Source organism: Sitophilus oryzae, unplaced genomic scaffold, assembly GCF_002938485.1.
Source record: "Sitophilus oryzae breed Bouriz unplaced genomic scaffold, Soryzae_2.0 scaffold_1171_pilon_pilon, whole genome shotgun sequence".
In the NCBI taxonomy this organism is placed as follows: Eukaryota; Metazoa; Arthropoda; class Insecta; order Coleoptera; family Curculionidae; genus Sitophilus; species Sitophilus oryzae.
The window spans coordinates 114,455-141,460 of record NW_022145806.1 but is presented as its reverse complement, the minus strand read 5'-3'; the positions used below and the strand labels follow the sequence as shown (position 1 = coordinate 141,460).

Genomic DNA, 27,006 nt, shown 5'->3' with positions numbered 1-27,006 from the left:
TTGAAAATTATTAGTATGGGGAGTGGTAGGCCGTATTTAAGAGCCGAGTATGAGGAGATTGAATTAAGAGTGAATGAAGGATTGAAGGTACATTCTTTGGCTCGACGATAACGTGTAGGTAGTAAAAAAAATATTTGAAAGTTGGGGTATCGAATGAAAATGAGACGCTGTCATGTAAATAATTTAAAAATCGTTAAAATTGCTGTTAACATTTTCTGTTTTTTACATAAAGTATTATTTTGAGAAGAGAACAAACTCAATTTGTATTTAAAAGATTTTAGTGAGTTTCATGGTGATAACTGAATATGAAAAATCTTATTACTAACGGGTAGGGTTACCAGATGGAAACTTGTCTACCCCGGGCAAGCCTTCACAAAAATCCGGACGTCATAATTTTTTAGCGATATAAGAGCAAAAATAGTATATTGTTTTATTAGGAGTAAATGATTTGTATACGGGCGAGGCACGAAAATTATTTTTACTCCGAATAGAATATGCTATTTTTTTCAAACGCCACAAATAATTTTGTAAACTATTTCAAACGTTCCAAATAATATAAAAAGATTGAAAAGTAATACCTACCTTGTAAGAAATTATATATTGAGAAACTATGGTTACGGCTCGTTGAATTTGACATTTTATTACTAATATATTTTCGTACTTTTGTGCTTAGGCCTAAAAGTCCTTTACTTTTATGTCTAGGCGTTAAAATTACTTTTTTATTTTGTCAATCACATCGCAAAAATTAATACTTTTGTGACGTTTGAAAAAAAAATACATTTGTAACTTTCAAAACTTAAAACTTACGAAGTAAAACAATTAATTTACACTGCTGAATTTATCGACGATTTTTTAAGTAACTAAATTTATTAAAACTAATACATACATATATTATTTTGTATTATTGCGACATTTCTAAAAAGGAAACATTAAAATCCAGACGCTTATGAAAAATCTGCCCGGACCCAACCGGATGTAGTGAAAATCCGGACATGTCTGGATTAATCCGGACGTCTGGTAACCCCACTAACGGTCATGGGGGCACTTTGGACAGACAAAAAACCGATATAGATCAATAAAGAGTATGACTAAGTAAATCAACTAAGGACATGTAAAATAGAAGAATAAACAGGTTTAAACATGAAATAAACCTGTTTAGACAAGAAAAAACTTACCTGTTATTTTAAGCATTTCACCGGTTATTTTCCCGGATGTCTTTCCATTCCGGTTTACGGATGGAGTCTTCCAGGTTTTTGAATTCTGCTCTAAGTTGGTTTCCTCTTGGGAAGCAGAACAGATCAGATCCAGTTAGTGGAGTGTTCGCTCCATTTCTAGCCGGATCGTTTGCTTTTTCGTTGCCTTCTATCTAATGTTATGTTTTATGTTTAAAAATTAAAAAAGTGTGTACTACACACATAATATATTTTAATTTCTAATATTTAAAAGCTTAAAAATAATTGTCCCGGAATCGCCGGTGCTCAAGTTGGGAACCCTAATCTTTCGATAGCGTAGATGTCTGCCTGAAGAATGCTGGGATTGGTTCGGTTTTGGAAGCATCGCTATATTAGAATGTACAATGTTTAGCAGATATAGATCTATTGTGTGTTTCCCTTTCTTGAGTTATAACGAGTTATAACTCATCAAACAGTCTGAGGGCTTTAACAAAAGCCATTATCTGAGACGGCTCCACAGAGGCCAGCTCTCCATCCTCGACATCAGCCGTACCAAAGTTCATGGCACGAACGGTCGTCGTCTCGGAGCCCTCGATAAGCACTCGGTGCACTTGCACGATAAGGTATTCTGGTGTTTTCCCATTTTCCACACATAATCTGCATTCACCGTTCTTTCTCAGCTTTAGACTACTGAGGTGTTCGTTGAGGAGACAGTGTCACAAACAGTGTCCTGTTACAAACCCCGTGACAATCCGAAGATTGTTTTTACTTAAATGAAAAAGGAAAAATATTTTTTATTGGACATAAGTTTTGAGGAACTTTGTCGAGTGTCTTAGACCATTAGAGGACTTCCATTCCAGGTTACGGATGGAGTTTTCCAGGTTCCTCAGTTCCGCCTTTAGTTGGTTTCCGCTTGGAAAACAGAACGGTTCTGGTCCAGTTAATGGTGTGTTCGCTCCTTTTCTAGCTAGTTCATTTACTTTTTCAATGCCTTCTATCCCTTGGTGAGCGGGCACCCAGAATAGGAGGACTTTATTTTCTTTACCTAATTTGTTCAGCTTCTCTAAGCATTTTTTGGCCAACTTCAAATTCATGATTACTGAGCTGATTGCGTTTAGTGCTGCTTGACTATCGGATAAGATGGATATTTCCTGTTTTCGATAGTTCCTATTTATAAGATAAATTGTACGCATCTTTCGACAGCGTAGATTTCTCCTTGAAGGATGCTGGGGTAGGTGCCCATTATCGGTATACTAATTTTTGGTATGGTATTTTAACTTATGAGCAAACGTTTAAGTACCTTTTCCAATTATTTTTGTTGTTCAATACTAAACTGATGTGTTTCTCAAAGCTCTACATTCTTGGTAGGTATCTATTTAAGAGTTGAAGGAATGGAATTTTCCTTCTGAGGGTGTTCCAAGCTCCTGAGCTGACAATTCTTCTACTACTCTTTCCGTCCAATGACCATTCTAATCATTGTCGCTCTACCAATGACAATTCTAGAGGTAATTCTAGACTTAACAGTTGTGTCAAGTATAGAATAACCACCATTGCTGCTGTTGGACACGTTACCATGGGTTCTGTGATGCAGATGCATGCCAGTCTCTACATTTTTACAAGGTTTGCCTCGCTGTCCATTACTTTAGACTAATCTTTTAGATCAGATTTTAGAGTGAGTAGTAAACAACAGCATCTTTGAATCAATATCACACTTTATTTATATTTTTGGGCTATTGATAAAATTCTTCTATTTGTTACTGTTATACCGGGTGCATCTTAAAAGTGACTCACTCCTATAACTTTTTTATTTTTTCAGTTAAAAATACGAGATTTGGTTTGTTAGTATATGACATAAATTAGGATTGATTGATGTATTCAATCTTTTTCGGCCACTTCCTGTTTCACCGGAAATTACTACAACTTTTGATTTTTAAATTGCACCCTCCGTATTTTTTTATCTTATTCGATAGACAATGATACTCTGAATAGAATAACTTATCTACTAACAGCTTTAAAATAATCACCTTCAAAGTAAACCGCTTCACAGTAAACACCTGCGTACAACTTTTGACATTTTCGCTTAAAACAAAATTGTATTATAAATTTCAATCTAGGGTTTGTTAGAACACTAATTTTTATTCAAGCAGCCTTGGAAAAATAGATTTCTTCGTTTAATGTTTTTAGTGTCTTGTCCTGGCCAGTTAAAAGATGCCCAAATTGTATTTTTAATCATATCTCAATGTTTTCAAATGGAACGAGGGTGGCTCATTAGCATATTTGGAAAAAGAACTTTTTACGAATAATTCGGTACCGCACACTTCGCAAAGTCCAGAGACTAGCATGTGTTTGCATCACAGGAGCCATGAGAACCTGTCCAACAGCAGCAATGGAGGTCATTCTAGATCTAACACCACTGCACATTGTCATTGGTAGATATGCCAATGCGACAATGATTAGAATGGTCACTAACGGAATTAGTACTGGGAGAATTGTCAGATCAGGGCTTGGAACACCCTCAAAAAGGAAATACCACTCCTGCAACTCCCAGTGGACGATATGCCAAGAACGTACAACTTTGACAAACATGTCAATGTAGTATTGAGCAATAAGAAGGATTGGAAGAGCGAAACGCTTGCCCAGCAGTTAAAAGACCATACCATAACTTGGTATACTGATGCTTCCAAAACCAATACGGGAACAGGGATCGGAGTGTTTGGGCCGAGAGCTAATTACTCCGAACCAATGGGCACTTACCCTAGTATCCTACAGGCAGAAATCTACGCTATCGAGAAACAAGAAATAGCCATCTTGTCTGATAGTCAAGCAGCGTTAAAGGCGATCAATTCAGTATCAATCAATTCGAAATTGGTCAAAGAATGCATAGAGAAGCTGAATAAATTAGGCAAAGAAAACAAAGTCCTCCTACACTGGGTGCCTGCTCACCAAGGGATAGAAGGCAATGAAAAAGCAAATAATCTAGCTAGGAAAGGAGCGAACACTCCACTAACTGGACCAGAACCGTTCTGCTTTCCAAGTGGTAACCAACTCAAGGCGGAACTCAAGAACTTGGAAGATTCCATCCGCAACCTGGAATGGAAATCTTGCAATGGTCTAAGACACTCGAAGAAGTTTCTGAGGGCTTATGATCAAGAAAAATCACAGATCTTCCTGGGTCTGAGTAAGAACAATCTTCGGATTGTCACGGGGTTTTTAACAGGACACTGTCTCCTCAATGAACACCTCAGTAGATTGAAACTAAGAAGAAACGGCGAATGCAGATTCTGTGGGGAAGATGGGGAAACACCAGTACACCTCATCACTGAGTGCGCCGAGACGACAACCATTCGTGCCATGAATTTTGGTACGACTGATATTGGAGATGAAGAACTACCCTCTATAAAACCGTCCCAGATACTGGCTTTTGTCAAAGCCCTGGGACTGTATGATGAGTTATGATTCAAGAAAGGGGGACACAATGGATCTGTAAGGTCGAAGTGATTAACCCCCCTCCCACTCATTCTAAATTCTACCGCACACTTGATCTTTTGAGTCAAATTGTCGTTACGAATCGCATGTTGCAATTTCAAATAAACCAAATTCGAAAATGTCAAAAGTTGACATATGATATGTCATTCTATTCCGAGTGCTATTTTCAATCGAATAAAGTAACAAAATACCGATGGTGCTATTTAAAAATCAAAAGTTGTAGTCATTTCCGGTGAAACAGGAAGTGACCGAAAAGAATAGAATACGTCAATCAATGCTTATTTATGTCATATACTAACGAACCAAATCTTGATTTTTTATCTGAAAAAATCAAAAAGTTATAGGGGTGAGCTACTTTTGAGACGCATCCAGTAATAAGCTGAACTAACCGAATGCATTTAGGTTATTATGCAATAGATTATAGAGAAAAAGAGTGAACAGTAATCGAAATTTTAACTGTACATAATTTTTGGTGTAATATTCGAATCTTATTTATAATCCATCTTCTAATCACGAACTGGGTTTTACTAAATTGAAGAACTATTTAAATTCGACTAAATAAAATTTAGATAGGTATGTCTTCCTCTAAATATTTACCGTAGCCGTGCATTTTCGTCCGATGTAAATCAAAGAGCCAACGGCCGCGGTAGTCAAAATGATTTCCCAACCGCATCCAGCCAAGAAAAAACCTGCGTCAGTTGCTGTTCCCATAAAAACTTTTCGAATTTATTTCTTCTAAACGGCGGCGTTGTTCCGCAGCATTAAATTAAATATATGCTCCTCCTAAAGTTCCGTTATTTATGGGACGCATCTAGCGAACCTTTCCTCTTCTAAACAAAGCTTTTGTTTGATGTTAAACTGCGGACGCAAAGTAAATTAAGCGACGCGACGAACTTTTATATTGTTTTAGTTTTTCGACACATTTTGCATTTTATATTACCGAATTATTCATGTAGACGTTACATGGTAGGTAAAATGGATTGTTGATTAACTGGAATATAATCTTAGAAGGGTTTTTGATTATATTTGGATGAGTCTTAAATAAGTGCAAATATTTTCAGGGCTGGTAGATCTTGATAAAAGAAACATATTTTCTCTTTACCATTTTTCAGATATATCCAATATAACCGAAATTTTTAGCCGACCATACCAACAGGTATGGTCGGTCTCTCCGTCTGTCTGTGTGTCCGTCTGTCCGTCTGTAACACGATAACTCAAAAACCGCTAAACCGATTTTAACCAAATTTGGCACAAAAATATTGTGGCACCCGAGAATCTGGCCATTAGTTTTTGGTAGGGGTGGGGGGTTGGTAAGAGGGTATGGGAGGGGGTTAAAATTTTTAAAAAATCGTAACTCCAAAATTACAGTAGCTAGCGAAACGCGCTTTTCAATTTAAGATTAGGAATAATATTTGCAACAATATTTGTAATAACATCAAAATCAGTCAAAGTCGCAGTTTTTGAGATAAAAAAGATTGGAAAAATTCCTTTACTTTGAAACTAAAAGAACTGCCTACCAACTTTTTATTAACATATTTTAGTATGGGCGGCTATACGTGCCTCCCGGCGCCAATTTTTTACTTTGGAAATTAAAAAAAATTATTTGTTGCTTTTATTTTGAGAACCACTGATCTTTTCTGGGTTTTCCTTCTTGTAGATTTAATCTACTAAATATGGTGCCATATTATGAAAATATTTTTTAACTAAAAATTAAAATAAGTTCCAAAATTTTTTATTAGTTAGAGTTAGAGTTAGTTAGAGTTATTACTCTTCAAAACAGTTAAAACACATGTAGGTGGCGCCCCCTACAAATAGTAGTCATTTTGACACCAAAATCAAATTTCTTGTATGACAAAATTCCTAGATACCAATTTTCATCCAAATATTGACGTTACTTCAGAAATGATTTGGAAAAAATCAAAATAAAAATGAAACTTTTACACCCTGTATCTCCGAAACTAAACATTTTAGGATATACATTTATATGAACTTTTTTACTTATTTTTATATGCAGAATATGTAGCCGAAGTTTCCGGAATACAGTTCGGACCACCCTGTATATTGAGTCTTAAATAAGTGCAAATATTTTCATGGCTAGTAGATCTCGATAAAAGAAACATATTTTTTATTTTACTGTTTTTTTAAATATATCCAAAATAACCGAGATATTTACTTGGAAAAATAGATTTTTCGCTTAAATTTTTTGAACCACTGGATCTTTTCTGTTTCTGTTTTCTTTCTTGTAAATTTAATCTACTAAATATGTTGCCATATTATAAAGATATTAAGTTGTTAACTTAAAATTAAAAAAAAAACTAACTTAACCTAACCCCTAAAAATATTTTATTATTTTATAACTTTTAAGACTCACCCTGTATATCTATAAAAAAAATTTAAAATATAATATAATTAATATCATTTTCAATTGGTAATATCAGAGGTGTTCCAACAATTATTTCTTATTATTTACTTATATTACATATCTTATTTGGGAATCCAAATTTACTTAAATTCAGCTTGAAGCCTTATTGACACAGATTAAGTGTACTTCGATCAAATACATCCGAACACTGCGCACGTCTTACTTGGACACTGTTTGGATCAGTTGGTAGGATCCAAACAGCATCCTTAGATCAAATACGCTACTTGAATTGTATCAACCGATTTTAAATCGGTTGATACGATCCAAACAGCGTCCAAATATATTTGATTTAAGAATTTTTTTTGGAAGGCTTTTTAACATCAAAGTAAGTAGGCTGGCTTCCAACTTACTTGAATCGAATTTGATAAAGCTGTTGATACCATACAAACAGCGAAAAGGTGAGATGCGCGCTACATTTATAAAGGTATATTTATAGACCAGTATCCGGTTGACTTTTTGAGTTTGAAAGTATCATTTTTTTTAATTTTGTCCTTTACTCCTCCGTAGAGCAAATGCTCTCCCTGGTTCGGTTGTTGGCAATTGATTTGACAATGGCATTTGATTTGAGTTGGCAATTGATTTGACATCTCGCCATTTACTGCTTCGATCTCTTTTTTAATTGTCCTTTGTATGTATGTCTGGGACGACCAGTCCTTCTACTGCCTTGTGGATTCCACTCAATAGCTCTGCCAGCGATATTTTTGCCGCTTCGCTTTAATGTGTGACCAATCCATCTCCACTTTCTCAGTTTGATCTCGTTATACGCCTGCCTCTGGTTGGCAAAGCTCCATAAATCATTTATTTCCGATAGTATTTAGCCAGAATATTCCTACAATTTTTCGCAGAAAGCGGTTTATGAAAACTTGAAGTTTGCTAATTAATGGCGATGTAATTCTCCAGGTGTCTGCACCATACAGCAATACTGACTTGACATTTGAATTGAAAATTTTATGTTAGTAAGTTGAGAGTATTGTATAGATCTCCAAATATCTGGCCTTGTTTATTCTATTTATAATATCTTGCTGTGTTCCTCCGTTGGTTGATATTAAAAAGTAAGTAAAATTATTTACCTCCTCTATAGGTGGTGTTTTAATGATAAAGGGAGCGACATTGTTGGTACAAACTTTCATCGATTTATTTTTTTTAATATTGATCTTAAGACCTGCAATTCGAGCTTTATTTGTCAAGTCAAGTACCTTATGATCGAATAAAAACGGCGTTGGCGATGGCGATGAAATGACGATCGATGACATTTCCCATATGATTTTACATATAAAATGACAGCGATCTTCATTTCATAGCCACCGCTGACGCCGTTGTTATTCGATCATACGGTAGTTTTGATGCCATATCCGCGTCACTATGAGAAAGGAGACAGATGTCATCTGCAGGTCAAAGTATACTTTGATCAAATTAACTTGAAAATGCATATAAGATATGATTGCGCCTAAATGGTTAAGTATTTTCAAAAACTTTTCCCGCTGTTTCGATCGTATCAACTGATTTAAAATCCGTTGATACGGTCAAAGTGTACTTGGATCAAATACACTTTGACGCTGCGCGCGTCTGACTTGGACTCTGTTTGGATCCTACCAACTGATGTAAAATCGGTTGATACGGTCCAAATGGCGTAGTGAAACGCGCACAGCGTCCAAGTGTATTTGATCCAAGTACACTTTGACCGTATCAACGGATTCTAAATCAGTTGATACGATCGAAACAGCGGGAAAAGTTTTTGAAAATACTTAACCATTTAGGCGCAATCATATCTTATATGCATTTTGATTAGGTTATTAGTTGGGTTATTATAAAAAAGTCGATATAGAAGTTGGTATAGAGAATTCTGTTAAAGGAACGGAACGAACCACGAGTTCAAGGGAATCGTAAAATCATTAACCTTTACACAGTGTAAATTTACTTTAAATGACTTCTAAAAATACGTTATTTTAACCGCTTCGTATCAGCCAGCATACGTTTGATGTTCCACACTTACCATTTAATTTTACGACCGCAATTTAGATAACATTTATTATATTAGTTTATTAGATAGAAAACAGAACACCTTTAATATTTATTTCTTATTTCTATATCCTTTCCAGTATCTATAATAGAGTCTATAATAAGTATATCGACTGTAATATAGATATCCAATCGCAACAATTATTTAGTATTTTCTAAGATTCTACTGGACGAAAAACGAAATAGATATATAGGGTGATTCAGACTGGACATTTTGGAGTAATTTTGGCTGGTAAACTATATTGTATCTCTACGGAATTGACCTAAGTAATTTTTAAACCTAATATAATTTTAGATACAATCCAAAAAAAAGCCATCCTGTTTGTCCATGAAAGGTATTTTTAAAATGTGTTTTATTATTTCCACCATGATTTATAAAAAATCTTAGAGTGAAAATCTTACATAGAAAACCTAATACGGAATTTTCTTAGAACAGGGGGTCACCGTGTATTATTATTACGTCTATACTATACGACTTATTTCAGAATTAGTACGTCAGTGTAAGCATTATCCAGAACAAGAAACAAATCTATAGGCATAGCTTTCAACTGCCCGATTAAGGGGAATTAAACTTTATGTATACAAGGAGTTAAAGTATCGACATATTTTCAAATATAATTAAGACTATCAACTTCGTTGTTTTGTCTACTTACAGACGCAACGACATGAAGACAAACTGCTTTAACAGTTGTTTCTGCTGTCTGCGATCGGGAACGTGCCCTTTTGGCATGTGCAGTTAGGGATGGCAACGACATATCGATATATTAAGATCGATATATTGTTTTAATACATCAATAAGTATATCGAAAGTAGCTGCCGACATAATGAATATTTCTATTGATTATTTCAAAAAATACCTTACACTCAGATGCAAAAAAACGCAACGGAAAAAAATTTGGTCTAGTTTAAAATGTTATATTTTTTTTATTTTTAGACCTGCTTCCTTGATTTTTTTAGCAAATTGTATATAAACATATCAACTCTAATTCGTAAACTCAGTTTATTATAAACTTTAGTATTTGACTTATTATACAGGGTTAATCGAAGAGTTGTTTTTTAGAGTTGTTATTAATTTTTAATGTTAAAGTTGTTTTATTGACGCTACAATAATTTCGTTAGCAAATTTTCCTAAAACATTATGTTTCGGTCAGAACCATCTCTTTCGAATATTTTGTTTTTTCACTTATGTCAACACATGCCTTGGTTAATTTTTAAGAGCATAAATGAACTTGCCACAAAAATTTTGCAATTTTTTTAATTATCGTTACTTTCGACAGTTACTTTCGTTATTCTTCATAATGACGAGATGGCTTTGATGATTATTGTTGTGTACGATTGAATATGGTTCTTAGTGTCGAAGATTGTGCAAAAGTCATTGATCTTTTTGAAGATGGCCGAAATTATGAATATTTACTTGGTCCTTGAAGAAGAATGGGAAAATATAACACATAGAGTTCTAGTCAGTGTCCATATGACATTATCCACATATTTCAAGTTTGAACTTTCACTTGAAGTCTTTTCACTGACACTCTGATAAGAAATAAACAATATTTGTCTGTTGACAATTTTTATTTTTCAATATTAAGTACTAGTACTACACAAATATTGTGATATTTTCAAATGAAATACTGAGAAAAATCGAGTTAAGTTTTAATCAAGTTAAAATCGTGGAATCACTTATTGAAATTTTTCCGTGTAGTATTTAATTCATCCTATATGTATTGCTATACATATAATATTATGCTATACATATAATATTATATTCTAATAGGGAGGAAGCTTTTTTATTATTTTTTTTAGTAAATGCTAGCCTTGGTCTTGGTCTTAGTCTTACTCTTTGTGCAAGACCAAAACCAAGACCGTAAGACCAAGACTAGTCTCACTATCACTATCTACATATTATACTGTCATGCTGTGTCATCTGCAAATGCAGCAATTATGTATGTTATATTCAAAATTTGGTACATCGCCGTAGGTACAGCAGTCGTAATTTGTTAATCAACTTCCTTGTGGAACTCCTACTTTTATTTCTTTAAGAACTAAATAAGCATCATCTTGCTTGATCCAAATGTATATCTCGGTCAATAAGATTTTTTTTTATCAAGATATTGCAGAAGTGAACATTAAATAGCTTTTTATCGTTGGGAGTATAAAAATAATATATCGATACATTTTCCAATTTTTCCATCCCTATGTACAACGGCGTGAGCGGTATTTCCATTCTCGACCCGACACCCATGCAGGTTGTTGTTGGTACTTGGTGTGTTCGACGCCCACAGCCGAATTTTTGGTACTTACGGTTCCACTCTGCTGCACTTTTCACGTACCCAATAGGATAAATAAGGCGGATGGTCGTACTTATATGGAGAACCATCATAATGTAAACGTGTTTTCTAGAATGATCTTTTGTTAAAGTCTAGTCTCTCGATATGCAATAATTGTTAAATTAGTACCAGTCCGTGATAAATTGTTATATTTATGTACCGAGCAATTCACAATCTTTATTTCATGCTAAAAAATTTAAAAATAGCAAAAAGAACATAAATCGACAAAATACAATTGAAGACTCGAAGTAAATGATGTTCTAAGTGCCAAAATCATTATTTCGATATAAACGGCATTCTGTGTTATACAGGGTGAGTCTTAAATAAGTGCAAATATTTTTAGGGGTGATGTATTTTGATCCCAGAGTGAGTTTTTTTTTCAAATTTGGTATTTTTCGAAAAAAATATTGGAAATTTTTAAATTTTTTAATTTTAAAAACATATCTTGATAGTAGATAAGTAGATACTTAGGTAGTAGATTAAATTTACAAAAACGAAAACCCAGAAAAAATCTAGTGGTTTTCAAAATATGAGCAATAAATTATTTTTTTTTAAATTTTCAAAATAAAATAATTTGGTTATTTTGTACTTATTTTAAAAACGATAAGAAAATATGTTTCTTTATCGATATCTACCAGCCCTGAAAATATTTGCACTTATTTAATACTTACCCTGTCTAACCAATGTATAAGAACGGACTTCTCTGTTGAGAATTTTTTTCAGTACAATTTAATAGCCGTGGCACTTAGCGCTTTATACAGGGTGTCCCAATCTGAGCGTGCATTAGAAGTTTCTAGAGAACTACAACATCTAGATCGGAGATTTTTTGCACATTACTGTTTGACAACGAGATCTATGGATTAAAAATATTTTCAATATGGCGGCACTTCCGGGAATACCGGAAGTTGACAGCAACTTTCTTATTTTAAATGAGTACCACCATTTTTTTACATACTTAAATTCTCTGTATTTACATACTTAAATTTTATGAATTTTGTTATCAAACACTCTATACCTAACATTAACCGTTTTTGAGAAAAAAATATATTTAAAATTTTTCGAAGAAAAGAACTGCCTGTCAAAAAATCTGTATAGCCCTTTGAATAAGAAGACTAAGGAAGGAGCATATCGAAAATCTTAGGTCCACCGCAATGGGCCTCAAATATGGCCGACTTAAATTCCGGTTTATCAGTGCCGTTCTAATTTTATTTAAAAAATGTAAAACTATAATGTAGGGTAGACGTGGGGTAGACTCAATAATTTGTTGTTTTATTTTACGTTATGAATAAATGTAGGTAGTTATTAAAATTGTTATAAAAATATATAATTCTAATAAAAATAGATAAGTTATAATAATTATTTATTAACACAAACATCCGCTACGCTACTGAACCAGGTAAGTCAAAGTGACGTATCTAAATTCTTTGACATCTAATTTTGACAAGTAGTAAATAAAAGCAAAAATGCAAGAAAAAATATATAATTAGTTAATTTAAGTGAATTTCATAAATGATCGGTTTACTACACGTATGTATATTATATAGTCACTTACTAGCGAAAAGTTGTTCCATTATTTCACTCGATTTTTGCCGATATCTACCGCACGCTACACAACCAACTATCTTAGAGTCTTTTTCGATAAATCGCGATAGTGTCACTGTTAATTTAAGTTCTGCCACAATTTCGATCTAGATTTACTACCTTTATACAACTATCAGTAGTAGAATAAATAATAAATAACATAAAATAAGCTCCGATAAGTCTGACAAATCCACAAAATTTCAAATCAAATTCAAATGTGTCAAATGAATCGTCAAACAGAACTGTCAAGGATCCCCACCCTTTTCCTTTTCCGAGTCCTTTTTCCGCCCACCATGCATGAATACATGGATAGCATTATGCTCCTTCCTTAGTCTTCTTATTCAAAGGTATAGCCTAAACGACAAATTTAGTGATTACCACAGCCACTATGGCATAACGAGAAGACATGTGGCTATCTATTCAAAAATTAAATTGTTCGAATGTCATACAATATTGGCCGTAGCTGTCATGAAATTGAACGATTAAAAAATTATCATAAATCATTTTTTTTCAAATGGAAACCCACTTTTTTTATTTCACTAGTGAAGAGGTTTTTCAATTCATTGCTTTTTTATTATACATGTTCTCATAACTAAAATAAATCGTTTTTAAGAGGTTTGATATCAATATTCATAAAATTTTACACAGAATTTAAGTATGTAATAAAAAATGGGGGTACCCATTAAAAATAAGAGAGTTCCTGTCAACTTCCGGTATTTCCGGAAGTGCCGCCATATTGAAAATATTTTTAATCGACAGATCCCGTTGTGAAACAATAATGTGCAAAAAATCTCTGATCTAAATATTGTAGTTCTCTAGAAACTTCTAATGCACTCTTAGCCTGGGGCACCTTGTATATGGTTGTTGGTAATGGGAACTTAGGACACTTTACAAATAAAACATGACAAACCGATTTTTTGGCACACTTCTTCACTACAATTCGGCACACAGCGAATTCTTCTCAATTAAGTAAGATTGACGAATCTTCGTTGAGAAGAGGCACCGGAAGATGGTATATCAAGTACTTGGATTGTTTATTGATAAATTTTGTTCAGTGTGGTTTAATTTTTTAAGTTTCATTTTAATTTTTTTTTGTTTCTTAGTTGGTTATCACCAACTAACACTAAACAAAATTTATCCATAAACAATCCAAGTACTCCTACCTATCGGTGGATTGATAGAACCTCTGGAAAAAAATATATTTTGATTAGTGAAATAATAATTAACCTAAATTGAAAACTAAACGATATTAAAGAATTAACTAATAATACACTGAAAAAAAGAGCCCATGTCGTAATTGTTTTAATTGGCCATCAATTGTATCTCCCGAATTCATTTTGTGCAAGCAATATCCTCTTTTGCAAACAAAACAGCCATTACTATTCATTGGACGATACCTAGAGGGGTGGACTAATTGCGTGGCCTATCTCTAGATGTCGCCCGATACTTTATCAGACCGACACGTTGCGACCGTAAATTTACAATATGCCTTTTTAGTGTATTTGCCGCAGGCCGAAATGGCGAAGGTAGGGACGAAATGGATAACGCCCAGAGCCTGAGCGCCATTTGGTTTTGATTTTTCAGCCAAAAAACGCGGTAAAATATGAACAGTGCGTGCAAGCAGTATGATAGATGAGGGCTTTATGTAAACTAAAATTTTATATTGTGTATAGGATGGTTACAGATTCCATGGGTCCTTATATTAAATCACACGATAGCATTCTTAATAAATTTATTGCGTGTTAAAATGTGCGTGGTGCAACTTATAGCGTCGACTGAATAATTATTTACCGGTAGCGGCTAGACGATTTCTTTCTTGTTTCATTCTTAATTTTTGGAAAAGTAAAATATCGCTAGGACTTATGTCGGGACTATATGGAGAATGGTCCAATAATTCGATGTTTTCTTCCTTTAAAAACTCAATTGTCTTTTGAGCTATTTGGCAACTTGCATTGTCTTGCTGAAATATTATTCGTCGTTGAGGGTTGGTTTTTCGAAACTTAGCAATTACTTCCAGCAAATAAATAGATACATATGTACCAATCAGCAATAACAGTTCTTTGATCTTGCAGAAGAATTGTTATATGACCAGCTTTTGAGACAAATATCGGCAGCAGCTTTTTGGGAACACTTCGAGAACGGATAACTTTTGTCGGTTTTGGTTCATCTCGGAACACCCAAACAGCCAATTAATGTTTATTTTTGGATTTATAAGAGTAAATCCAGGATTCATCACCATCACTGACAATAGCAATATATATTTTTTTCAGCTTCCTGTGTTAAACCGATGTATTGTATTTAGACACCAATAATATAATTAACTCTATTGATTACTGTTCTTCCGTCAACAGATGACGGTATCCAACGACAAACTAATCCCATCAAAAATATAGAATGTAAAAAAATCTCACAACACAATTCTTCCACTATAAAAAGTTGTGAGATCTCATGTAAAACCAAGTTTGTTTATAAATAAAGGAAAAAATTAAAAATCTCGAAATATCCTTATGGATTAAAAGTTAGATCTCTAGCCGCTACGGGTTACTGACTTACCAGTCGAGAAAAAGGTAGAGAACTAGAATTAATCGAAGCGGTCTCTTCTGATTTTATTTGTACATGAATGTACCAACAATAATTCAAGGAATATGATTTTTTTCTAGTCAAACTTAAAGCTACCTAGCTACCTAAAATTCTAAATTTGAAGTTTGTAACTCTTCTAGAAGTACCTCAGAATTTTGATGATGTGTCAGTGAGTCAATGTCGAAATTAAAGAAATTTGACAAGCGATAATTCATAAACTATGAGGTATAATTACTAGATATTTTGGTAGTCTAGCCAGCTATAGTATGTCCTCATGTGTGGTGAAAATTAATATTCTTGCTTTATCCACAACGAAGTTACAGGATGGTCAAAAGTGCTCTAATACCTTCGAGAAAAGGATGGTACGGCTGTGCTAGATTTGGCGTGCCTCCAGATTTTTTTACGGATAATTCTTCATGTCAAATTTTTTGAATTGAGGTCTTTGAAATGACCAATGATGCTTCAATTTCACGTTATGTGACATGTCGATGTCGATCTTTTTGGATCAGCTTACGTACAGTATCGACGTTTTTTTGGGTGACTGCCGTTGTCGGTGGACCAGTTCTTGGATCGTCGCTAAGACTAATCTGTATACGTTTAAATTCTCCACTCCAACGGGAAATTGTCGATTGGAGCTTTATTGCCGAAAACAAAAACCAACTCGGCAAGGCATAATTGTTGAGACAACTGCCTTCGAAAATTGTAAAAAATTGGTCAAGTGCTAGTCGGACTCGCGCACGAAGGGTTCCCTACCATTCATTATCTATTAGTGATGGGTTGTTATTTAACTATCTGTTATTTTATAACAATTATTTAGAAATAACATAACGCAACCGTTAGTACTTCTAAAAAATAACAGATATAAAATAACGGCACGTACAGATCGACCGCTCGTGAAACCAAGTCGGCACTCTGCACCGCCACGAAATTCTATGCGCCTCGAAGCAATTCCAAAAAACAACTACTATGGATGGAAAACATGTTATTTCGACAACCATCGATACAGGCGGCTAGATACAGACAACGGAGTGGGGAATGCGCTACGGCGAACGTAGCTTCATCGGTCGACGGTCGTGTTGGGCTTGCAACAGCTTAAAAATAATAGGATATATAAAAGAAGCAGTTTTTTTGAAACAGTTGCGGGCATAACGCCTGGCGGTCTAGATTACAGGAGTGGGAAAGTAACGCTGCTGCATCGGTCGATTGTCGATGGAGGTTCGAAACAGGTTGGCGAATAACGCATCAGTTGTTTTAGATACATTGTTTTTCAACCTGTTACGAGCATAACGGACGGAGGTCGAGATATTATGGCGCTGTATGTTTCAGTACTTAGTTATTAAGTTTCAGTTAGTTAGTTATTTTTATTAATATCTTTAAATATATACTTTAATTATTTTTGCTACATTTTAAAACTCTTCAAAGACAATTTTACTACTTGATGTACTTTAAGAAATTATGAATGGTGCTTAGAAATTTAGTGATTAATTTATTTATTATAATAATGAGAAGTACCTAATAAAAAATGGAAATAACAATTTAATTAATTATTTAGTAGTATGTATATTTTTCTAAAGAATAAAGCATTTCTTTAGAAAAATATAAAAAAAAAAGTTTTGAGTTTTTCTAAATTTTCCCAGTCTTAAATTATTACAATACAGTAGTTGCAAAGTAATAGTTTTGTATTTTTCACCACTGTCTAAGACTATTACTGTTATAGATGGTGATAAGAATAAAAACACTATATTAAGAAAAGACTGTTTGACTGCAAACACATTGAGTATAATATTAATTTTAAATAATGTATATTCGTTGGTTTTGCTGCGATTTAAAGCTCTTCTAAAAACAAATTTACTATTCAGAGATAATGATACAACAAACGATAGATACTAAAAATACACTAAATAAAGATATGTATTACTTTTCAACTACTAAAACAAATAAAGGCTAAATTATACAGACTTCAAATTATTTGGAATCGCACAAGAAAAATTTATCTCTTGAAATACTATAATTAGACATTACCTTTGTTTATACAGTATGTCCCCGGATTGTCTTTATAAGAGGAAATAAAGAAACCTGTTATTTTTAAGCTGTTATTTTAAGCTGCTTTTTATAAATAACTATAACAGTTTCACCTGTTATCTAAAAATAACAGTTTTGCCCACCACTATTATTTATACAACTTTAGACACTATATTATTATAAAGTTTTTTTTCCGATTTAGCTGAAATTTTGAATGCGCGTATAAGTAATTTAAAAAAAATGAAGAAACGCATTACTAAAAATTGTATTAATCAATAATAAATATGTAAAAATTAAAAAAAAACGATTGAAAAAAGTCGCCTTGACTAGGATTCGAACCTGCCTTACTACGGCTCCAACGTCATAGCAGCGTAAAGTCCTAACGTTTTAACCTCTGCTTTAATCACGCGGCCACCGAGGACTTGAAAGATTCTATGTAAAATTCTTACTTAAAAGACAATGTTTAGTGAAAGTACTTTTTTATTTATAAACATTTATTTAATTCTGTTTTTAGTATTTGTTCTTAAAGTGGCAACATTATCTGTAAAAATTTCAACTGTCTAGCTGTAACGGTTCATAAGATAGACCTTTGTGACAGACGGACGGACGGACAGCGAGGTCTTAGTAATAGGGTTCCCGTTTTTACCCTTTGGGTACGGAACCCTAAAAATTGTTGAGCGAAAAATTTCTCGGCTTGATTCCATTTTCGTCAACTCTAAAAGCTCGTCAACTTTAAAAATTCAATTTAGTAGTGCTTTAAACGAAGCAGTGTAAAACTTTGGCTTTAACTAAACATTTTACACAAAAGGTGACAGTTAATTTTGAGATTTTATATCTCGTATTATCTGACATTGTTTTCAAACAAATTTATTAACCTGAGTATGAGTAACCAAGTTCCGACATAGATATACCGTGTTGTATAAACCAACAATTGCACTTAATCTTCTTCGCTTTCGTTCCCGCTCAACAGACGAGAACCGCTTCTAATTAAATTAACGTTTTTCAACTATCCAGCCTGGATAATCGGTGCATAAATAACGGTCGGCCGTGACTGAAAAGCGCTCGGCGAGCAGTCGTTCGGTGTATGTGTGTATCTTTCAAGGATTTTCATCAAAGCGAACAACAACGACTATATCTAGTATTTTTTCGGCTGTACGGCTCGCGAACATTTTCGAAACGTCACGATCGAGTCTGGGAATTTCTGTAAACTTACCGGCCACACACCACGTGCTTTGAATTTTCAATTTATGATTCGTGCGTATACGTTGCTTTCTCTATAAAGGAACAAGTTCTGGACGATATGTCGTAGGAATTATCGTGATTTCGAATACAGGTTCTGATAGTGGTTCTGTCAAACCAAATCAATGCAATTCCTCTAATTCTTATTTTATCAATACTCTGTGGTATAAATTCGAAATCGTATTTTAATACGTACAAACATAAGTATAGATCACACCAAATAAACTTTTGGTCATTTGATTACATATTTTCTTTTAATCAAAATATTTTAGGAAACAAAAATGAATTAATTATAAATGTATAAACTGTTATTATTTACATCAACAAAACTCACTTCCTTAACAACACTTAAGGGACATAAAGAGCCATTACTAAAGCTTTCCCGTTCAAAATAATAAGGATTCAATGAGTTTTTTGCAACGGCTACTTCTGCATCGTTCACACTTCGTACTACAAGCGGTTCTAACAATATAGATATTTTCATTTTTATGATTTTGCGCCAGTAGATCTTTATTATTTGATAAAATCTAGGTGGATGTGGATATATCTTTTATTAATAACTAAAATTAAAGGATGTAGAGTAAAATATTTATCGGTAATAAAAAATACACGTTTAAAACATTTTTTAATTATTACAGAATTAAAACCAGATATAAACGTATAAATATGTGACAAAATTTAGCTAGATGAAATCAAATGCTCAAAATGCTTCCTTTCCTGTTCACTGCATAAAATCATTCTCTTTTCAAAATATCTTTTCGTGTTTAAAGGCATCTTATGTGGAGTTCTATTTCGAAAATCAGCCACAATAATTTTTCTGATGTTGGTCAAGTTTTATAAACACTGTCTTTAACACACCCAGATAAAAAAAAAGTCGAGACTAGATAAATCTGGAGCATTTAAATATTTTATTAATTGGTGAATGCACACTGGATGCACCCACTAATAGAATCAAATCAATTCTCTCTGATGGAGGATAAATTTCCATTTTCTGCAAATTTCTGAGAATTTTTTTTTGTTTTAACTGACACAAAATGATAACTAGTTGTTAAAGTTGAACTAATATAACAGCTATGTTGAAGTAACGTCAGACATATCACCCCGCCACCTAGATTTTATCAAACAATAAAAATCTACTGACACTTAATCATAAAAATGATAATAGGTATCTAGAAAAATCTTTGTTGGTTGGGTAAGCAACATTAGTAGTGTATTGAAGAGACATGAATTTCCAATTGAATATCGGTATAATATACTGGGTCTTCCAATTAAAATGCACGAGTAACTTGCTTTTAAAGGTGACCAATGTTCAATATTAACTTTCAAAGTACAATCGTTATTTTAACTACATATTAGGCATAATAGTTTTTATTGAAATTATTTCTTTATTTTTTGAAAATGCTAAATATGTCAAAAATCTTGCATTTTAGTCATATACTTCTCTAATGAAACCCACCTGTATTTTTCTCCTACAATCCGAATATCAATTAATATATAGGTGTTCTATTACAAAAAACACAACTTTAATGTGTAACTTTTTCTGGGCACAAATATGTCAAAAATCTTGCATTTTAGTCATATACTTCTCTAATGAAACCCACCTGTATTTTTCTCCTACAATCCGAATATCAATTAATATATAGGTGTTCTATTACAAAAAACACAACTTTAATGTGTAACTTTTTCTGGGCACACCCTGTAGAACTCCCTATATTTTTAAGAAATGGCTCTCTTCTTTGGAATGGTACTATTTAGATATGGGCTTTTACATGCTGAGCAAACGTTTCTTCCTTCCAATACTTTTTATTACTCAATACTACAGTGAGGTGTTTCTCAAAGTTGTAAATTCTTGGTATGTCATCTACTGGGAGTTAGAGAAGTGGAATTTTCTTTTTGAGGGTGTTCCAAGCCCCTGACCTGAAAATTCTCCTAATACTGTTTCCGTCAATGACCATTCTAATCATTGTCGCATTGGCATAACTACTGACGACAATCTGCAGTGGTGTTAGGTCTAGAATGACCTCCATTACTGCTGTTGGACTTGTTCTCATGGCACCTGTGATGCAGATACATGCCAGTCTCTGTACTTTGCAGAGGTTTTGCCTTGCTGTACGTCGCTCTAGTTTTGTGTACCAAGCAACTGCTCCATAGGTAATCATGGGTCCTACCATGATACACATCCAGAGCAAAATGTTAGGGGCGCAGCCCCACATATTTCCCACCAGTCTTCTGCATATCATGAGAGCCTTTGTGGCTTTGTTGGTAATGTTCTTAATATGCTTGTTCCAGAAAAGTTTACTGTCCAGAGTTATTCCCAGATATTTCACTTCCTGTGATGGAAATATTTCCTTTCCATCTAGATGGATTCTTTTCAAGTTTTTCAAACTTCGCTTTCTAGTGAACGGCACTACCGCGGTTTTATCTGAACCCGACAGTCCTGCACCATATCTCAGCGATGCGCATTTTTTTCTTTTTTTGTGATATGCAAAATAGATAAATACAAATATGTGAAATGTGAAAAATACTTCTCTTTCTGATTGTTGTCTCTTCTTGATTACCCATTTCCATTACAGTTGAGGGTTGGAACCTTTGGTGTTAAACAGCAAAATAAAAACACTAAATCACCACAATACACCAAAACACTTTTACTTTTACACTGGACGCGCGTTTCGCTAACCATGTTAGCATCATCAGCAGATGATTATAAACTGGTTTGACTGAACTGAAACCAGTTTATAATCATCTGCTGATGATGCTAACATGGTTAGCGAAACGCGCGTCCAGTGTAAAAGTAAAAGTGTTTTGGTGTATTGTGGTGATTTAGTGTTTCCATTTCCATTGGTTAGTCCATTTAATCTTTTTCACAACTAATCACTAATCACCAGGGTTGGCATGATTTAATGATTTAAATCAAGTGATTTTTTAAATTTTAATCATGTGATTTAAATAAAAAAAATAATTTTATTGAAACTTTATTACAAATCAAAAAATAACTGTAAAAGTTATAAAAATGTGTCCTAGAAAACTCTAAAAACCATTTCTATAAAAGATCGTCGGTCGTGGTCGTCAGAAAATAAATCGAAAAGTAATTGTAAATATTATAAAACTATAGGTATAAAAATATATATTCATCAATTTAAATGTTGGACCGATTTTTAAAGTAATTTCGTGTAATCCATCAGACGCAGGGATTTATTTTAAAATTTATGTATAAGTGACAAAAATTCGCTGTTCGAATACATATCATTCGCATTCTAGTGCAGAACTAGGTTCTTCTGATATAGAGACTATATCTTCATTCCCGAGAATATATAATCGTTGTCAGGAAATATGATCTTTTATATTTTTTTTTGAAACGGTAGTATTTTTCCAAATTCTTACCGACATTTTGATCTGCAGTAAGTATTTTACACTTTGACATTAGATAATACTAATTTCATTCTCGACATAAGACTATTTCCGAACAATAGTGTATTGTTCTTATCAGGAGTAAGAATTACACATTTTTACTCCGAATAGAACACTATTTTACTATTTTTTTTAAAACATTACAAATAATTTTTTAATCAATTTCAAACATTGCAAATAATATAAACAGTAATCGAGCAACAATTTGTACACTAGTTGAATTTGACACTTAATATCAGTTTAATAATATATTTTTGTACTTTTGTGCTTAGGCGTAACAGTGCTTTACTTTTATGCCTAGGCAAAGCCTAGGCGTTAATATGGCAAAAATTAATACTTTTGAGACGTTTGAAAACAAATCCTTTTGATCTGAAGCGAGCGACTTTTTCGCGAAATATATTGGGGACCGATATGGAAAAATGATAAACGCACCGTAGAATTGTTAATGTTATTGATATCGGGCAGAGTTATAAAGATTTAGCTATTTAGGATAGGACTTTAATTGGAAATAAGTTGTAGTCATTTGGAAATTCGATTTAAATATTGTTTTGAATTAAAATAAAAAAAATCTGATTTAAATCAAAAAAATCTGATTTAAATCAAATAAATCTGATTTTTTTTTTAAAAACATGATTTTTTCCAACCCTGCTAATCACCTCTCAATTAATATAAATACAGTAAATGATGAAAATTGGTCAAATTTCGCCGTTATACCAAAACACTGGAAAAATTACTAAATTGCCCAAACACACTCGTTTCTTCGTTAAAATATCACCTTAACAAAGTAATTTTCTGTCATTTTCGAGCTGACAGATGACCGGTGCAGGGCTTTACAAAGATCTTTCTTAAGATGGTGGCGCCTTGAAACAGGTGATATGCAACAAAACGACAAAGAGGAGGAACGAAAAGAAACATCGTTTCGTGCGCGAAAGTAAGAAGAAGGGAAAAAGAAGATTAAAGAAGACGCAATCAGATATGTCCGACAAATAAAATAAACTAAAAATAAGGATATCTGCGTTGGAATGCCACTTAAATGGAATGCTAAGCAGCTTGTTTCTTATCCTTGATATTAATTATGCAAATTAAAAGTCACTTTTCTGTACGAGGTGCATGAGAAACGTTTTTTGGATGAAGCATTTTAAGTTAAAATGATTACTAAAAGAGATTTATTAGTTTGATTTTAGATTAAGTATATCTTTTGTATTATTTGTGTTACCGTTTTTTAACTTATATTTTACGGCAATATATATTACTATATCTAGTGACTTACTTACCATTAAATCTTGGTGCGATTCTAATCTCCTATGCCTCAACCTATCAAAAACTAAAGTTTTATCAAATGAAAGTACTGTACCATATTTTGTACTTAATAACACCACTATTGACGTCGTGGACTCTGTGAAATTCTTAGGACTTGTTGTAGACAACTCGTTAAAGTGGGACTTGCACATCGAAGCTTTATCAAAGAAACTACGCGCTGCCTGTTTTGCGCTAAGATCAGTTTCTAAGAAATTTAACTTATCAACGTCTAGAATAGCTTATTATGCCCTTTTTGAATCACATCTTTGTTATGCTCTTCTGTTCTGGGGTACTCGCTGCGCAACAAAATTTGATCGTATTTACAAACTTCAAAAGAGAGCAGTTCGATATTTATTGGGACTGAACAGTAGAACTCACTGCCAGAATTTCTTTAAAAATTTCAAAATACTGACTCTTCCTTCTTTATTAATTTTTGAATCCGTTTACTTAATCCTCAAGCACATATCTGCTATTCCCGAAAGGCCATCTCACAACTATCCACTTAGGAATGCGGAGCACGATCTTTATCTGCCAACCCCGAGCTCAGAACTAGTTAAAGGCTCAATACTGTACAGTGCCAAAAAAATGTACAATCATCTGCCTTTGAATATCAAGTCGCTTTCATTCTTTCCCGCATTTCGCAAAGTTCTGAAATCATACTTACTGGAGAGAGCCCTATATGCGGTAAACGACTTTTTTGTTGACGTTTAATCATGCGCAATTTTGAATTTTAAAATTTTTATTATTTCACACACGGGTTAAAAGTCTATAAAGCGTTATTTATTTATTTATTTATTATTTATATAATGAGGGAATTTATATAATGACACTAATCTATTTTTGTATATTTATTTATATTTTTTGTTTCAGCTGTTAGCGACATCTGTTCCTTTGCTCAGACCAAGGAACACTATGCCGCCAAGCACCCGATGGACACTAATCTATTTAGTGTCGATTCACGACCACAAGCACTTAAGTAAGTTACTTTTTATATTAATAAAATATAGATATTTCTTTCGTCTGTTGAGAAGCAACATTAAAAATAAATTATCGAGTATATGTATGTATTTTTGGAAGTGGTACAAAATGGTGAACTATGAAATCAAATAATTTCTTTGACTGATATTATCCCTTAATGTTGAAATTTTACACATTTCGATTTTTATGTATCACTAGTCCGTTAGTAGTATTTATTATTTACTAAACGTTCTCCAACCCAGTGTGAGTACATATCGATGTAAAACCTCTGACGAGGGATAGGGGACTCAAAAAACTCACGATCTTTTAGGATGTTTATTTCAAAATTTATTTTGATTTAAAATTGGGGCGACATGTTTCGGGATTCATTTAATTCCCATCCTCAGGCACAGAAAGACAAAAGTCACACCAGGAAGCCATACCATGATAATGTTAATGTGACATTAACATTATCACAGCACCAGACTTAGACGTCGATCCTTGTCGAAAAATGAAAAATATTAAATAAAATAATATAAGACTGTGTTTAAGAATTATGGTATAAGCCTTTATTGATTAGAACAACAACGAAGGGTTTTTCTTTTGAGAAATTGGATTGGTTTGCAATTACAATGAGTACAATTGTTTAGTGAATTTTAACAATCCAATTGTTTTATTTTTTCCGAGTCGTATGGCTTCCTGGTGTGACTTTTGTCTTTCTGGGCCTGAGGATGGGAATTAAATGAATCCCGAAACATGTCGCCCCAATTTTAAATCAAATTAAATTTTGAAATAAACATCCTAAAAGATTGTGAGTTTTTTGAGTCACCTACCCCTCGTCAGAGGTTTTACATTTATTATTTAGTTTATTAGTTTGTATCACGTTTGTATCACAGGTTAATGTGTATCATCGTTGATTGAAAGAATTAAAGGGAAGATACGCAACCTAATGGGTTTGAGACAAGGCTGATTTAATTTCCCCTTTTACAAAAAAAAAACTTAGAATTTTGAAAACTAGCGAGTCTGGTTTTCACAGTTGTAACATTCATTTATTAGTAAATATGCATTTATCATTTTTAGACTAAATAATATACAGGGTGTCAAAAAATAGTGTATCTTACTTCGGTAGGTGATTCTACAGATAAAAATAAAACAAAAAGTTCCTATGAATGTTCCTAATATGCCCTAAAATGCTTCCCGAAGAAATTACAGCCCTCCAAAGGTTAAATAAAAATAATATATTTTGTTTATTTTTAAGAACCGTTTTATCTCTAATTTGGTACTCTTACACACATTTTAATGCCAAAGCGAATAGCGATAGTGTAAAATTCCGTAACAGCACTGACAGGGTACTTTCCATTAGGGTAGAGAGTAGGGTACCGCGGGGTATCGGAGCCAGAGTGGAATATATAATATATCAACTGAAATAACTTGAATTTTTATTTTAAATATTTCAGACATATGTATTTTTCTCGTGTGTTTTACCTAAAATAATTCAAATTTTGTTTGACAATGTTCTTAACATATTTAAATATGTAAAATAAAGTGGCTCCGGTTTCCCCACTGTTATGGGTAATGAGAGCCAATGATAGGTTTTATTTTTTTTGCATACCAGTATTGTTTATCTAAAACAGAGAACCGATACTTATATTTTATTTTACACATCACGAACTATCTAGAAAAAGAAAATTGGTTGCCAGCACTGGAATAAGTAGCATTTTATTTCAGGTTTTCCTTAGGTGGCTCTTATTGCCCCGCGCTACTCTACTACTGGTGGTACTCCTTTTATCCTAATTTCAATAAATGAAAATTAAAGTTAGGACTTCTTATGCAAAAAGGTGCTTTTCGTTTAGTTCGAACAGGTGAACTACCCGGTTTTACTACCCGAAACAGCGTTACATTACACAAACCTCGTACGTGAGTGTTTTATAGTCTCAATAACTGCACTAGCAAAAAACTAAAATACTTAAATATTATGACAAAACCCCCATTTTAATATTATTTTAATGCGATTGACATGACGCGACGGCGCGGTGCGGCTGGCGGCGTGAACTATATATTGATATTTTCTGATTTCTGCCGTAGAATGCGCTGCGGTGGGAATGTGTTGAAATAATCAAATCTATATTTTTTTATCATTTCATTAATGCTAAAATCGATGCTTCGTAATTTTTAAACGCAAATATCTTGAAAACCGTTCACCTTTTCGAACTAAACGAAGAGCACCTTTTTTACATAAAAAAGTTCTAGCTTTTTATATCATTTCTTGTAATTACTGTATCTATAAGGATAAAATAAGTACCATCAGTAATACTCTCTACCCTAATGGAAAGTACCTTTTCAGGTCTGTTACGAAATTTTGGCATTAAAATTATGTGTGTACCACTTTTCAAGAAAAACAGTTTACCAATGTTCTTAAAAATAAACAAAATATATTACTTTCATTTAACATTTCGAGGGCTGTAACTTCTTCGGGAAGCATTTTAGGGCATATGTT

The 27,006-nt window shown here is 33.3% G+C and overlaps 1 protein-coding gene across 2 annotated transcripts in view; it reads left to right on the top strand.

Moving 5' to 3' along the window:
• LOC115889022 overlaps positions 1-27,006 on the top strand; it is a 335,787-nt gene that overhangs the window by 266,502 nt on the left and 42,279 nt on the right. For both annotated transcript variants that reach the window (XM_030908938.1, XM_030908930.1), the window contains exon 2: positions 24,423-24,528. In XM_030908938.1, the coding sequence (XP_030764798.1) occupies positions 24,423-24,528 (106 nt within the window). The remainder of the gene's footprint in view (positions 1-24,422; positions 24,529-27,006) is intronic.